This window comes from Pinus tabuliformis, chromosome 3_2 (genome assembly GCF_031772625.1).
Source record: "Pinus tabuliformis cultivar Carrire ecotype Pingquan chromosome 3_2, CPIR1, whole genome shotgun sequence".
Lineage (NCBI taxonomy): Eukaryota > Viridiplantae > Streptophyta > Pinopsida > Pinales > Pinaceae > Pinus > Pinus tabuliformis.
This window is the reverse complement of record NC_142302.1, coordinates 578,877,069-578,891,227: the sequence shown is the minus strand read 5'-3', so window position 1 is coordinate 578,891,227 and position 14,159 is coordinate 578,877,069. Positions and strand designations below refer to the sequence as shown.

General features: G+C 40.7%; 1 protein-coding gene across 1 annotated transcript; it reads left to right on the top strand.

Annotated features, from left to right (window-relative positions):
• The first annotated feature begins 6,011 nt into the window (after positions 1-6,011).
• LOC149181873 (uncharacterized) lies at positions 6,012-7,091 on the top strand. Its single transcript, XM_089414357.1, has one exon. The coding sequence runs from the start codon at positions 6,012-6,014 to the stop codon at positions 7,089-7,091; it is 1,080 nt and encodes a 359-aa protein (XP_089270483.1).
• Positions 7,092-14,159: the final 7,068 nt, after the last annotated feature.

The following is a 14,159-nucleotide window of genomic DNA, read 5'->3' as shown; positions in this document are numbered from 1 at the left end:
TGGAAATAGACATGGTTGGAGTGTTTTGATTTGTTGATTTTGTTCCAAATTGTTTTGTATTTGTTCACTTTGTTTGCTACATTGTTGATTTTCTTCTTCACCATTTTGTTTTTCTTTTTGCAATTGTGTTTGAACAGGGGAAGGTTCTTTATGCAGTTTCCGACCTGACCTTAGTTCAATGTTTTGCAGTGGTAGAGTTGGGTATGAAGTTCCCTCATCTACGCTATAAGTTGGTCTGTCAATTCGGTTGTTTGGGTTAGCTATGGGTTGAAATGGTAAATGTGTGGGTCGAGGTGGTTGGTTGGATGGTAGTTGTAGCTGAGGTGGATTTATTTGTGGGGAAGCAGGTAATGCTTGTTGAGGATTTTGTTGTTGATAAGGTACTATTTGCGGAGGGCATTGTTGTGGGTATGGCTGTGAATATTGTGACTGATAATGTTGGGAATATGGTTGAGCAAATGGTTGTTGATATTGCTAGGGTTGTTGTTGAGCAAATTGTTGAGGAAAAGAATGTCCTCTCCATCCTTGTTGTGGGTATGTTTACTGCTGTTGGTTAAACTAGTTTTTTCATGGCATGGGAACATTCCAAGAATTTTAAATAGGCATGTTATAATTTGCTGGATTCGGATTTTGATACATACCTGGAGGTCTTGGTTGCCATGGTCTTCTCGCGCCCATGAAATATATGTTTTCCTTTTCTCCACTAGCTTCCAAATTTTAATTCTGCAAAATTTTCATCTTTGTACAGTCTTTACTGTCATGGTTATCTGTACAAAACCCACAAATTTGCACGTTATCTGTTATCACTCAGGTTTTCCCTTGGCTCCTAAGGGATACGACCGAAGTAACCACAAAGCAATCTTTTAGATGCAAGTCCTAGCCTACCTGCCTCTAGAGAGGGCTCTCTCTTTATAATTTAGCTTTGTTTTGGTGGGATTTTAGGCTAGTTATGATGTACATGTTTTGTTTTAAGTTTGGTGGGATGGATGATGTTTTCAAACAGAGGTGGCATGCAGAATGTGAGAAGTTCAGACCATTGGGCAATGGAGTCAATGATATGAACTACTGGGTGTGATTTCTTTGGTAAAGAGGGGACTACAGAGCAGGATAGCTAAACATGGAACAATCTCAAGCTGGAAATTAAGATGAAATGAGGTTAGGGATGGAAGGCAATTAAGAATCCTTCATCAAAATAACAGAGGGAAAGTGAGTGAATATTATCTAGGAGCAATTAAGGATTCCTAAACAGCATTCATATATGATAGAATTAGTGTGAACATGAGCCATGAAGGATTCATATTCATGACTAATTCTGAAGAAAACATAGAAAAATCACAGAAATTGAGCACAGAGAACAGCGAAGTAAAATCTGGGCTATTCTTCTTTTCTGCAACTTAGAATATGATACGTAGATGATATAAACACAGAAATAATAACACATGAGTTGGTGACACTTATTGATCCATGAAGTAGCACGAGAATTCTGTAATTTGTTCTTCCGCTATCAAATCCACAACCAGCCAGTTCATAAGCAAAGCATTCCAGCAATACTTGTTCAGAAAAGTTCTCAAATTTACAGTGCAAGTCCAGAATGACTTTTATCAACCAACCAACCCTTAAAACATTGTTTGGGGAGGTATTTATAAGATAGAATATGTACAAACAAGATCTGATAAAGATCTGAGAAAATATGTGAGATTAACCTAACTTATCCTACAAGCAAAAATAAAATATCTAGCTTAAGCTGCGCTGGAGGCAGCTCCATCAAAGTTCGGCTTAAAGGCGTCCTTGGTAGCTCTGTGCTATCCATCTGCAATAACTGCCCTTTAATCTTTGATCTACCCTTCTTAGTCGGCTCTTGTGTTCATTAACATTGATCTGATTTAGCTTTTAATAGCTTTAACTCTGTACTGATACTCTTTGATTTATTGGATCCTCTTAAATGTTCCTTTGATGTGGCTTTAACTCTTCCACTGATATATATATCTATATCTATATATATATATATATATATATATATATATATATATATATATATATATATATATATATATATATATATATATATTAATTCTTCACTGCTACACTTTTCCGCTGAACTGATACTCTTTTTCTCCACTGATACTCTTTAATTCTGCTAAATCGCCCTTGCTTTATCACTGAATGGAAAAATATAACTGCTGTTGTCTTCTTTATTGCTTTCTGCGGGCTTAGAAGGTCTATCGGCGCTGAATGATATCAAAAAAGAGGAGGATGCATACTGGAAACTTTGGCTGAGAGCGAGCTCGTTGTCCGGAGCTATTCTGGATGGAGGAGGTCGAAAAATGGCTGAAGAATGACCAGGTCCCTTTGCACTTGGAGCGTGCACAGGCGCCGAATGAAAATATGAAGAAAAAAGCCTTTTTACCTTTTAAAAGGCAAAAACGACTTAAGCGGGAGAAATATGACTTTACAGGGCGGGAGCGATCACTGTAGCAATGAATAAATCCGGGCCGTTGGATCTTGCACAGGCAGATCCAACGGCTGAGAGGAAATCGCAATATCGCATCGGCGGGGGGGCAATGGGTCATGAATATATGGGATAGGCAATGCAGCGATGAGCGATAGCGATATCGGGGGGATCTTGCGATGAGCGATTGCGAAATTGCATCGGGAGAATGGATCGGAGACAGAAAGAGGGGCATATATATGTTGCGATTTGCGATTGCGCAATCGCGTCGGAGGGTTGTCATCGGGGAAACCACAGAGGGGGCCAACACTTGTGACTGCGATATCGCGTCGGAGGGGGTCAGGATGGATCGGAGGAGGGTTTATAAGGTCGGAGAAGGGTTTCAAGCATCGGAGGAGGGTTCTTACTAAGTTTCAAGTAAACTTAGTAATTCCCTAAACAATACTTATGGTTATATTTCAACCAAAGGCGGGGATATGTATATATTGGGGTTTTTTATCATATTTTTAATAAGGGGAGGGAAATAACATGGGGTTTTATATTAATAGAGTTAAAATTTAATATGTTTTTTGAGAAGAAAGCGCTAAGTATAAGAAACTTAGGCTTTTAAAGGAAAAAAGGACTTATACAAGGAATATGACCAGGCCCCTAAGTAAAGTAGAATCTTTACTTAGGCAAATGCTTATGAAATGAGATGAATAATGCAGTGATATTATGCAGATCTTAATATATCTGGGGGAAATTAATAAATGTTTTGGGAAATGATGAAGGGGAAGTTAGTCATGCCTCGCTTGAGCTGCTCCAAGGGAAACTGCTTTGCACTTGTGATATAAGTAAATTTAACACTTGAATTATGTGGATCCAAATTAGTTAATTGGTTGATTTTCTAAGAGCATATGATTGGTTGCAATTGGATCGTAGCAGGAGGGTTCCGGTAGCTGGCGCAGAGCCAGATCTAGGCCCGTAGGGCCGAGGATAGGGCCCATCAGCAATGGACGGGGTGTAGGCAGCGACAGCTTGTCTTGCACCGGAGAAAAAAGGTAGGAGATCGGCAGGTGGAGGTTTTTGCATGCAAAGAACAGACACCTGGAGGAAATAGCAGCTACAAAACGAGAAGGAATTTACCCCAAGGAAAACAGGAATAGGCATTTTCGGACAACGACTTCTCAGCCCTCGACAAGCCGACAGCGAGCAGTGACCAGTAAAGTAACCATGGTTAACCCAGGCGAAGGCATTGACCTAGACCCAGCTATGGAGGATATTCTTTCTGTCTGGGGGAAAGATCCAACACCTCAGAACGTGGAGCGTTATTTCGGAACGGTGGAAGTCCTCGCCTCTCATCCGTTCTGTCCGGAACTCGAAAGATCGACCCTTACCCTCTCTAATACGGCCAAGGAACTGCAAGGGACAGCAGCATTGCAACAGGGGGGAAGCTACAGTACCAGCTTCAAAGATCGAGCAAGGAAAACCCTCAGACAAGCCCGATCAAGCCTCATTTTGGGAGCAAAGGGAATTTAGGGTTTGCAGGCCCGATTCTCTCCGGCAGCTTGGAAGACATTGTTAACCTTGGAGCAAAGTTAGGGCAAAGCCCTGTAGGAAACGAGGAAAGATCTGCAGCCATCACAAGGGTTTCAATCGCTAAAAGCAGAATCAGCCCAAAGGAGATTGGGTGGCCGGATCAGGGCTCCGTTGAACATCAGGAACCTAGAGGGGAAGACAGGCGAATAAACCAGGGGTTTCAGGTAATCAATCAATCCTTTCTCGAGTCTCTAAATCTTCCTCAAAATTCCTTGAAGGAGATCTGCTCGGAGGCAAGCCCTATACCCCAGATCTCCGGCCCTAGCTCTCTCAGAGGGCAGCAGGAGAATGAAGCCCTAAGAGATGCATCCAGAGGAACAAAAGCCTCAGAAGGGCAAAGGAAAAAACAAAGATTGATCAAATCCCAAGTGGTAGAAGGAAATCTGGTGCTGGGTATGGACGTTCAAATTGAAGAAGTGTTGGAGGTTGCAGAAAGCACCCTGGTTGGTAGGGTAAGAGGGAAGAAATACTCATCCGACTACATCCAATCTTGGGGGAAGCAGAATTGGAAATCGGACCTAATCAGAGACTTCAGGGCTACATCATTAGCTAAAGGATGGTTCTCGGTTCGCTTCGAAAACAAAGAGGCAGCAGAATGGGTACTGAAGAGGAACTGGTCACTGGGAAACATTCCGGTGATGTTCAAAAAATGGAGCCCCATGTTCGATGCAGACCATGAAAAAGCTGATGTCTTCCCGGTATGGGTAAGAGCGCCTAGGTTTCCTTCGTTCCTCTGGGTCGAATTGGTGTTTAAGTCGATCGGGGACAGGTTGGGTACCTACTTGGAGGTGGACATGTCATTCCTGGAAACACACAACAGGGCAATGGCTCGGATCTTGGTAAGCCTTAATCCAAGCGGAGGATTGGCAGAGAAGATCATTCTGCAATATAAGGAATATGCATTTGAACAAATACTGGATTACGAATACTTGCCATTCCGTTGCCACAGATGCCACGAATACGGGCACTTGGCCAAGGAATGTCCATTAGGAAGACGATGGAGGAGGTTCCAGAGAACGAGGGAGAGGCCGGAAAAGAACAACAGGCGCCCCCAGGCACAAGAAAATAAGGAGATAACAGTCGCTCAGGAAGTCGATTCAATGGAATTAGATCCGCAGTAGGGGAGCCAGGATCAGAGAGAAGACCTTCAGGCACCTCCGAAGGTTTTGACCGAAGATGGACCGGGCCTAAAGGAAGCAAAGGAGATCACAGATGAGATTCCGCCGAGTTCAACTCCAAGCCCAGTCGAGGATCCAAAGGGTATGAGCTTGAATCCAATCCTCTCTCCTCTTCCTAACATTGAAAATAAAGATGTTTGCTTGAATGAAGGCTTAGCCAATGATCTGCATATTAATTCTTCCCCTCCTGGAATTAAAGATATAAATTTTAAGATGGTCGATGAAAAATTGGAAAATTGTATTGAAACCTTATCAGCCGCTATTCCCTCCCTAGATTTGAATTGTGATGGGTGTTGCCTTGAACCCTCCTCTCAGGCCCAGCAGCCCCTATGCCCCTATAACCTCCAATCCCTGGTTCACAAACCTGCCCCTATGTCTTTTGTGGGGGGCATCGACCCCTCCTCATCCCAAAGCCAGCTTGGGAAAAAAAGGGGTAGGAAATCCAAGCTCTCTGTGGGCCAAGTTCAGGCTATTTTCGATGTGGCAGATGGGAAGCAACAATCTATCACAGGGGCGCTTAGATCAGTGCAAAGCCCCGCTTCTGTCTTGAAATGATCATAACCTCTTGGAACTGTAGGGGTTTAGCTAGAAAACCCAAAAAACTGGCTCTTAGGGAGTTAGTTGTGAACTCTAAGGCGGACATTCTCCTCCTTCAGGAGACTCTGGGGAAAGGAGAGGATATTGAATCATCACTAAATTCCCTTCTTCCAGGTTGGAAATTTACAACCACGGATGCTGATGGTCATTCAATAGGTTTGGCTGTAGGTTTCAGAGAAGGTAGAATTAAGATCTAGAATCAATGGGGAATGAAGCAGGTGATGGGAATAGAGTGTCAGTCTTCTGATTTCGAATTTCCTTTAACTATCCTGAATGTCTACGGGCCATGTCAAGGAAGGATTCCCTTCTGGAACAATTTGATGGAGTCCTCGCTTGTTAAAAATAATTACATGGTGCTGGGAGGAGATCTGAATTTCTCTTTGGGAAGAGCGGAAGCCTGGGGCCCAGCAGCAAGGGAGGACCCGCAATCCGATTTCTTTCTGAATTTTTTAGCCTCCAACAACCTCATAGAAGCAAACCTCATCAAGATGAAACCAACATGGAGGAACAGAAGAGTAGGAGAAGCTAGGGTGGCGAAGAGATTAGACCGCTTTTTAATCAATGAGGCACTATCTGCTGCGACTCCTCTATTCAGACAATGGGTAGAAGAAGGGGGTCCTTCGGCTCACTTCCCGATATATCTTGAGCTCTCCAAAGTTCCCCCTAAACCCCATGCCCCTTTCAAATTCAACGCCTCTTGGCTTCAAGAAGAATCCTACAATAAACTCTTCAATGAAATTTGGATACATCCAGCCAGAGAACCTCAAGAGAATAAAGGATTGTTATTCATGGAAAATCTCAAAAGAATAAAAAAGGAAACAATCATATGGGAAAACGACAAAAAATCAAAGAAGAATGACGACTTATCAAGGATTAACGAGGAACTCCAAAAGCTGGAAAGCATAGAGGCAGATGGCTACGCATCACAAGAATCTAAGGAGAAAATCGTAGCCCTGGAGAAGCGCAAGAATCAAATCCTGTTGGCAAAGGAGGAGGAATGGAGACTTAAGAGTAGAGCAATTTGGCTCAAAGCAGGGGATGAGAACACAAGCTTCTTCCATAACTATCCAAAAGGGAGGAAGAGTGCCAATACTATTTGGCACCTCAAGAACGAAGAAGGAAGGGAGGCTAAGTCTTTTGAAGCTCTTTCATCCCTTGGAGTGAATCACTTCCAATCCTTATTCAAAGACAATGGTGACATCACCATTGCGGAAGTCATCCAAACAGATCAGTGTTTCCACAGATATGTGGAGGAGGAAGAAGCGGATCGCCTAATGGACCCAGTCTAGAAGGAGGAAGTGGAGAGTGTTATCAAATCTATGGCAAAAGAGAAAAGTCCCGGACCGGATGGTTGGTCAGTAGAGCTATTCCTACACTTCTTTGATCAGATAGGAGAAGAAATCACAGAAGTAGTAGAGGAGTCAAGAAAGAAAGGAGAAATTTACAGCCCCTTCAATGCAACCTTCATAGCTCTCATCCCAAAAAAGGAAGCTCCGGAATCTTTTGAGGATTTCAGACCTATATCCTTATGCAACAGTATTTATAAAATAATTGCAAAAGTGATAGCTCTCAGGATCAAACCAATCCTATCAAGGCATATTTCACCTGAACAATTTGGGTTCCTAAATGGAAGACAAATTCATGAAGCAATTGGTGTGGTTCAGGAAGTCCTTCATAGTGTTAAGATGAAAAATAAGAAGGGAGCAGTAATCAAAATTGACTTATCCAAAGCCTATGAAAGGATAAACTAGATATACATTCGCCTGATCCTAACGCATCTTGGTTTCAAAGTGGACTTCATCAGATGGATCATGTTATGAAACCAGCTCAAGAAAAGATAGAAAAGATAGATCAACGCCTTAGAATTCAGCCTCTTCGAGGGGGCAACCTCCTTTACATTACATAAATGAACAATTCTTCGATGATACAAATGACAAAACCTCCTTTCTATATATAGGAGTCTAAGGAGTCACAATATAATCCAGCCGACCTAACAATAATAATATAAAGCCACAAAAATAACAATAGAGGGATTCTATGGGGCACAGAAATAACAATATGGGGGTAATAGGGGCACAACAATATAAATAAGGGGTATAACTACAATAGTAATGGGGTAATCACTAGTATTATAGGGACCCAACATGCCCCTCTCCTTCAAAAAAGTGTTGTCCTCAACGCTTGAGTAGTTCTGGATACTTCTGCATAAAATTCTCATCCTCCCATGTGGAATCTTCAGCGGATAAGTTCTTCCACTTGATAAGATACTCTGAAATTGATCGATTTCGTAGCTGTCGAGTTCTTGTTTCTGTGACTGCTTCCGGTTCCAATATAATTTTTCCTTCCTCATCAAGTTCTGGCAATATTGTTTGAATTGGGAGCTTGTCACCTATAACCTTCTTTAAACATGAAACATGGAAAACTGGGTGCAATCGAGAAGCTGCAGGAAGCTCCAATTTGTATGCCATAGTACCAATCTTTTGCAACACCTTGTATGGACCATAATACTTTGGTGATAATTTATTATCCTTCTTAGCTTGCTTTAGGGACATTTGCTTATATGGTTGTAGCCGTAGGAATACCCAATCACCTACATCAAAACTTCTTTCACTGCGATGTTGATCTGCCTGTTGTTTCATTCTATTTTGTGCCAACACGAGGTTATCCTTTAAGAGTTGGAGGACTTGTTGTTGATGTTCGATGTGATGTTCCACTGCCTGAACCTTAGAATTTTCTCTTAAATATGATGTGATGGATGGTGGTTGATACCCATAAAGTGCCATAAATGGGGTCATTTTTGTTGCTGTATGGAAGGAAGTGTTATACCACCATTCAGCCAGAGGCAACCATTTGACCCATTGTGTCTGTTTATCAGATACAAAGCAACGAAGATATCCTTCCAAACATTTGTTTACTATCTCAGTTTGCCCATCAGATTGAGGATGATAAGATGAGCTATGAGCTAACTGAGTACCAAGACAAGAAAATAATTCTGTCCAAAAATTTCCAGTGAAAATGGGATCTCTGTCACTTACAATAATCTTTGGGTTTCCATGTAGCTTTTGAACTGTTTCCATAAATGCAGTAGAAACTGTACTGGCTTTAAATGGATGTGATAATGCACAAAAGTGTGCATACTTGGTAAGTCTGTCAACTACCACCATGATGACACTCTTTCCCTCAGACTTGGGTAAACCTGTGATAAAATCCATTGAAACCTCCTCCCAACGTTGGCTTGGAATGGATAAAGGTTGTAATAGACCCGGTGTCTTAATTGTTTCAACTTTATTTTGCTGGCAAACCAAACATTCCGCCACAAACTTTTGAATATCTGATTTAAGGCCATCCCAAAAAAATTCCTTCTTAACCCTGTGGTAAGTTTTTAAAAATCCTGAGTGCCCTCCTAAGGGAGAAGTGTGCAATTCCATAAGAATCTTTTGTTTTAGCTGGGAATTCTTACAGAGGTATAAGCGATCTTTGTACCATAACGAATCATTTTGCCAGCTAAATGTATCAGAAGTACTGGAATCTTGTTGTAGCTTTCGAATAAGTGCCCACACTTCTTCGTCATTCTTCCATTCCTCCCTTGCTTCGTTTATCCAATCTGGTTGGATAATAGAAATGGCACACAACAATGCTTCCACATCCTCATCCTTTCTTGAGAGTGCATCTGCCACCACATTTTGCTTCCCTTTTTTGTAGATGATTTCAAAGTCATAACCCAACATCTTTGTGACCCACTTTTGTTGCTCTTCAGAGGATAATCTTTGTTCTAAAAAGTATTTAAGGCTATCATGATCCGTTTTTACCTTGAAGTGTCTTCCCATTAGGTAGGGTCGCCATTTCTTAAGTGCATGGAGTATTGCCAACATTTCCTTCTCATAAATAGCTTTGCTTAAAAACTTTCCCTTGATTGGACGACTTTCAAAAGCAATGGGTCTTTCATCTTGCATTAGAACAGCACCAATTCCATTTCCTGAAGCATCACATTCCACAATAAAGGTTTTTGTGAAGTCCGGTGTAGCTAAGACCGGTGCTTGGCACATTGCCTCTTTAAGATGTTCAAAGGCCTTTGTTGCTTCCGGAGTCCATGAAAATGAATCTTTCTTCAATAATGTTGTTAGAGGTGCTGCTATTCTCCCATAATTCTTAACAAACTTGCGATAATACCCTGTCAACCCAAGAAATCCTCGCAGATGCTTTATGGATGTGGGGATTTTCCATTCCTTAATGGCTTTAATTTTGCTAGGGTCTACCTTAACTCCTTCATGAGATACAATATGACCCAAATATTCCACCTCCTGGACTCCAAAGAAACATTTGGATCTTTTTGCATATAATTGTTTCTCCTCCAATAGTTGTAGCACCCTGTCAACATGTTCAACATGATCCTTCCAAGACTTGCTGTAGATTAGTATATCATCAAAAAATACTAACACAAATTTTCTAAGGAATGGTTTGAAAATTGAATTCATCAAACCTTGAAATGTTGAAGGTGCATTGGTAAGGCCAAAAGGCATGACCAAAAATTCATAATGACCCTCATGAGTTCTAAATGTCGTTTTTGGAATGTCTTCAATCTTCATTCTGATTTGATGATATCCCGAACGAAGATCCAACTTGGTGAAGTAAATTGATCCATGCAATTCATCCAGTAATTCATCAATAACAGGAATGGGGAACTTATCTTTAATAGTGAGCTTGTTGAGCTCCCTATAATCTGGACACATGCGCCATGATCCATCCTTCTTGTGCACCAATACTACTGGAGCTGAGAAAGAACTTTGACTCGGTTGAATTATACCAGCCTCTAGCATTTCTGCAACCATACGTTCAATTTCACTTTTTTGGACATAGGGATATCTGTACGGCCTGATGTTTGGAGGAACACTTCCTGGAATAGCATGATCATGATCACGCATAGGTGGGAGACCTTGGGAGTCTCAAATACCTTGGAATGATTGTCCAAGACTTTTTGGAGATCTGGAGAAATAGATGATTCCAATGTGGAAACATCTAGCGAACATAATTGTGCAATTACACCTCTTTGCTCCTTTTTTAGAAGCTTTGTCATACCATTAGAGCTGATTATCTTTCCTGGTTTCCCTGCAATACCCCTTAATTCAACTTCCTTTCCTTCCGAAGAAAATTTGATGAAAAGTTCTTGAAAATTAAAAGCTATTGTACCCAAGGATTGTAGCCATTGGACTCCTAGTACAACATCGCACCTCCCATTGGAATGGAAAGCATTGGGCTAGTCAATACATATTCTCCCATGGATAGCTTGATATTATGGCACTTTCCAGAGCAATTTATTGTTCCTCCATTTGCAATCATCACTTGACACTCTGGTGCTGGATATAGGAAGCAATTCAATTCTTTTGCTACCCTACAATGAATAAAATTGTGGGTGCTTCCTGAATCAATCAACACTATTACCTTTTTCTTCTTGATTTGTCCTTCTATCTTGATGGTTTGAGGAGTGGTAATTCCCGCCAATGCATTACAAGATATGGTCGGATTTATTTTTTCTTCATCTAGGCTTTGTTCCTGGAATATATCCTCTTCTTTTGACCTTTCTTGCTCCTTTTCTTCTTCCTCTTCACAATCTATGTAGAATAATTTCTTCTCAGCACACTTATGACCTTTTGTGTATTTGCTATCACAATTGTAACAAAGCCCTTTTGCTCTTTTTTCTTCCAATTGTTGTGGTGTCAACCTTGTAGGTTGTGGAAGACTATGGGCAACAACACTTCCGTCTTTATAGTTGTGAATGGTATGCTTCCTAGTTGCCATAATTTTGCTTTCCATTTTTCTTGCTAACCTGAATGCCTTCTCTAATGAATCAGGTTCCCAAAGGCGGACATCATGTTGGATATTATCCTTTAAAGACCCTATGAACACATCAATCCTATGCTCCTCTGGAATATCTTTTACCCTTATGTTCAATTTTTGGAACTCCTCAATGTGCTCCATTATTGAACCCTTTTGTTTGAGACTTATCAATTGGCTAAAAAAAGTGTTGCTTTTTGTATCCTCATAATGTGCTATCAATTCTTCCGTAAAAATTGCCCAAGTGATAAATTGTTTACGAGAGCAAAGCCATTGATACCATACAAACTGATTTGGTTCCAAATATAAAGTTGCCATACGTACCTTTTGTGTGTTTTGCACATTATTGAGATCGAAGAATTGCTCCATCTGTAATATCCATGTGGCAGGATCCTTGCCATCAAACTTCCTCATATCGATTTTTGGAATATGGTGATTCTTCAATCCAACATTAGCGTCTATGGAATCATGATTAACATTTCTTTTGTTCTCATCATGAGTTTCCTTTAGTACCCTTTCACCCTTAGGGACCATTTCTTGTAGCAACTTATTCATATTTATCTTCAATTCGTCCATGTCTGTCTTCAAATCTATCTTCAAATCATCCATCTTAGCTTCTACACCTTTCTTTAAACCATCCATCTTAGCTTCTACATCTTTCTTTAAACCATCCATCTTAGATTCTGTTCCTTTTTGTGCAAGGGACAGTTGTTGCACTTGGTCTTGTAATTTTGATATATCATGTTGCATTTCTTCCTCTTCTTCATGAGTCATGCTAGAGCTTTCAGGTTCCTTACTAGGTGTTTGCATTTTCTTTCCTCGGGACATCAGTTACCAATAATAATTCTCTACTATGCCCTTTGAATTCCTTCAAAATAAATTTTCAAACCAAGCTTAAGCAAAAATTTAAGAAAATCTACACACCTTTTTTCACTTTGTAGGAGCTCGATATTGCCTCTGATGTATCTCTGTACTTTCCAATCATCTAGTTCTGAATTTGTGATCTGTAGTAGCCCTCTGTGTCCTCTTTCCAATGCCACAAGTCTGACCCAAATTGGATTCTCCAAGGAAGAGTTATGTGAAATCTCCCACAGTAACTTGCTTTTAGACTAGTTCAGTAGAGCGAACTTGTACGACTTTCCACGAGTCATTGTTTCAACCTTTGGATCTGAAGCTCACATAAACGAAACTACAGTCTATCCTCTTTCTGTAGCTTTTTACGAAATTTCAATCCGATCCTCAGAGAGAGAGTTATGACGATTTTCCCCAGGTCACCTGTTTTGAATGTAATTCAGGAGTCTGCAAAAAGGCCAACTTCATCAGATCATATCTCCAAAACTATCGCACGAAAAGATCTGAAATTCGGACCCAAGGTTTAGCGCCAATTCTTCTCAAATGGGTTTTTTTTGCGACTTTTGAAACATCACAGAAAAAAAGTTATAGCGAAAATGCCACGATGACCTGTTTGGAGCAGTGAAACCCTAGAATCCAAAGCTCTGATACCAAATGTTATGAAACCAGCTCAAGAAAAGATAGAAAAGATAGATCAACGCCTTAGAATTCAGCCTCTTCGAGGGGAAAACCTCCTTTACATTACATAAATGAACAATTCTTCGATGATACAAATGACAAAACCTCCTTTCTATATATAAGAGTCTAAGGAGTCACAATATAATCCAGCCGACCTAACAATAATAATATAAAGCCACAAAAATAACAATAGAGGGATTCTATGGGGCACAGAAATAACAATATGGGGGTAATAGGGGCACAACAATATAAATAAGGGGTATAACTACAATAGTAATGGGGTAATCACTAGTATTATAGGGACCCAACAGATCATGGGGTGTATCACAGATGTAAGCTATGCTATACTCATCAATGGAGCTGCCACCCCTTTCTTCAAAGGACGGAGAGGACTGAGGCAAGGCTGCCCTCTGTCCCCTTTGTTATTCCTATTAGTGGCCGAAGGTCTAAGCCAGCTGATTCAAAAAAGCAAAAGGGAAGGTAAGATAAAAGGTATAGAGGCAGCTGTAAATTTGTTCATATCTCATCTTCTCTTCGTAGATGATATTCTGGTCTTTACTAATGGCTCCCCAAATGAACTTAAGGAGTTAAAAACCATTTTTGAACTCTTTTTGAAAGCTACTGGAATGCAGATCAACCCCAGGAAATCCCAAATCATTGAGGAAGGAATAACCAGACAAGAAAAGGAGCAGTACAGCTCTTTTTTCCCATATGAAATGTGCAATATGGCTGCCCCGTTTAAGTATCTTGGATTCTGGTTGAAGCCAAATGATTACAGGAAAGAGGACTGGTCTTGGCTAATTGCTAAGATCGAAGCAAGAATCAGCCACTAGAGTTTCAAATGGCTATCCAGAGCAGGAAGATTGACCCTCATAAAATCCGTGTTACTAGCCATCCCAGTCTACTGGGTAGCTTTAACATGGGTTCCAAAAGGAGTATTGGAGAAAATCAGGAAAATTTGCAGCAGATTTCTGTGGGTAGGATCAAAAGAAAAC

Coding starts and splice junctions, on each gene's coding strand:
- LOC149181873 (XM_089414357.1), top strand. CDS start 6,012: ATGAAGCAGGTGATGGGAATAGAGTGTCAGTCTTCTGATTTCGAATTT.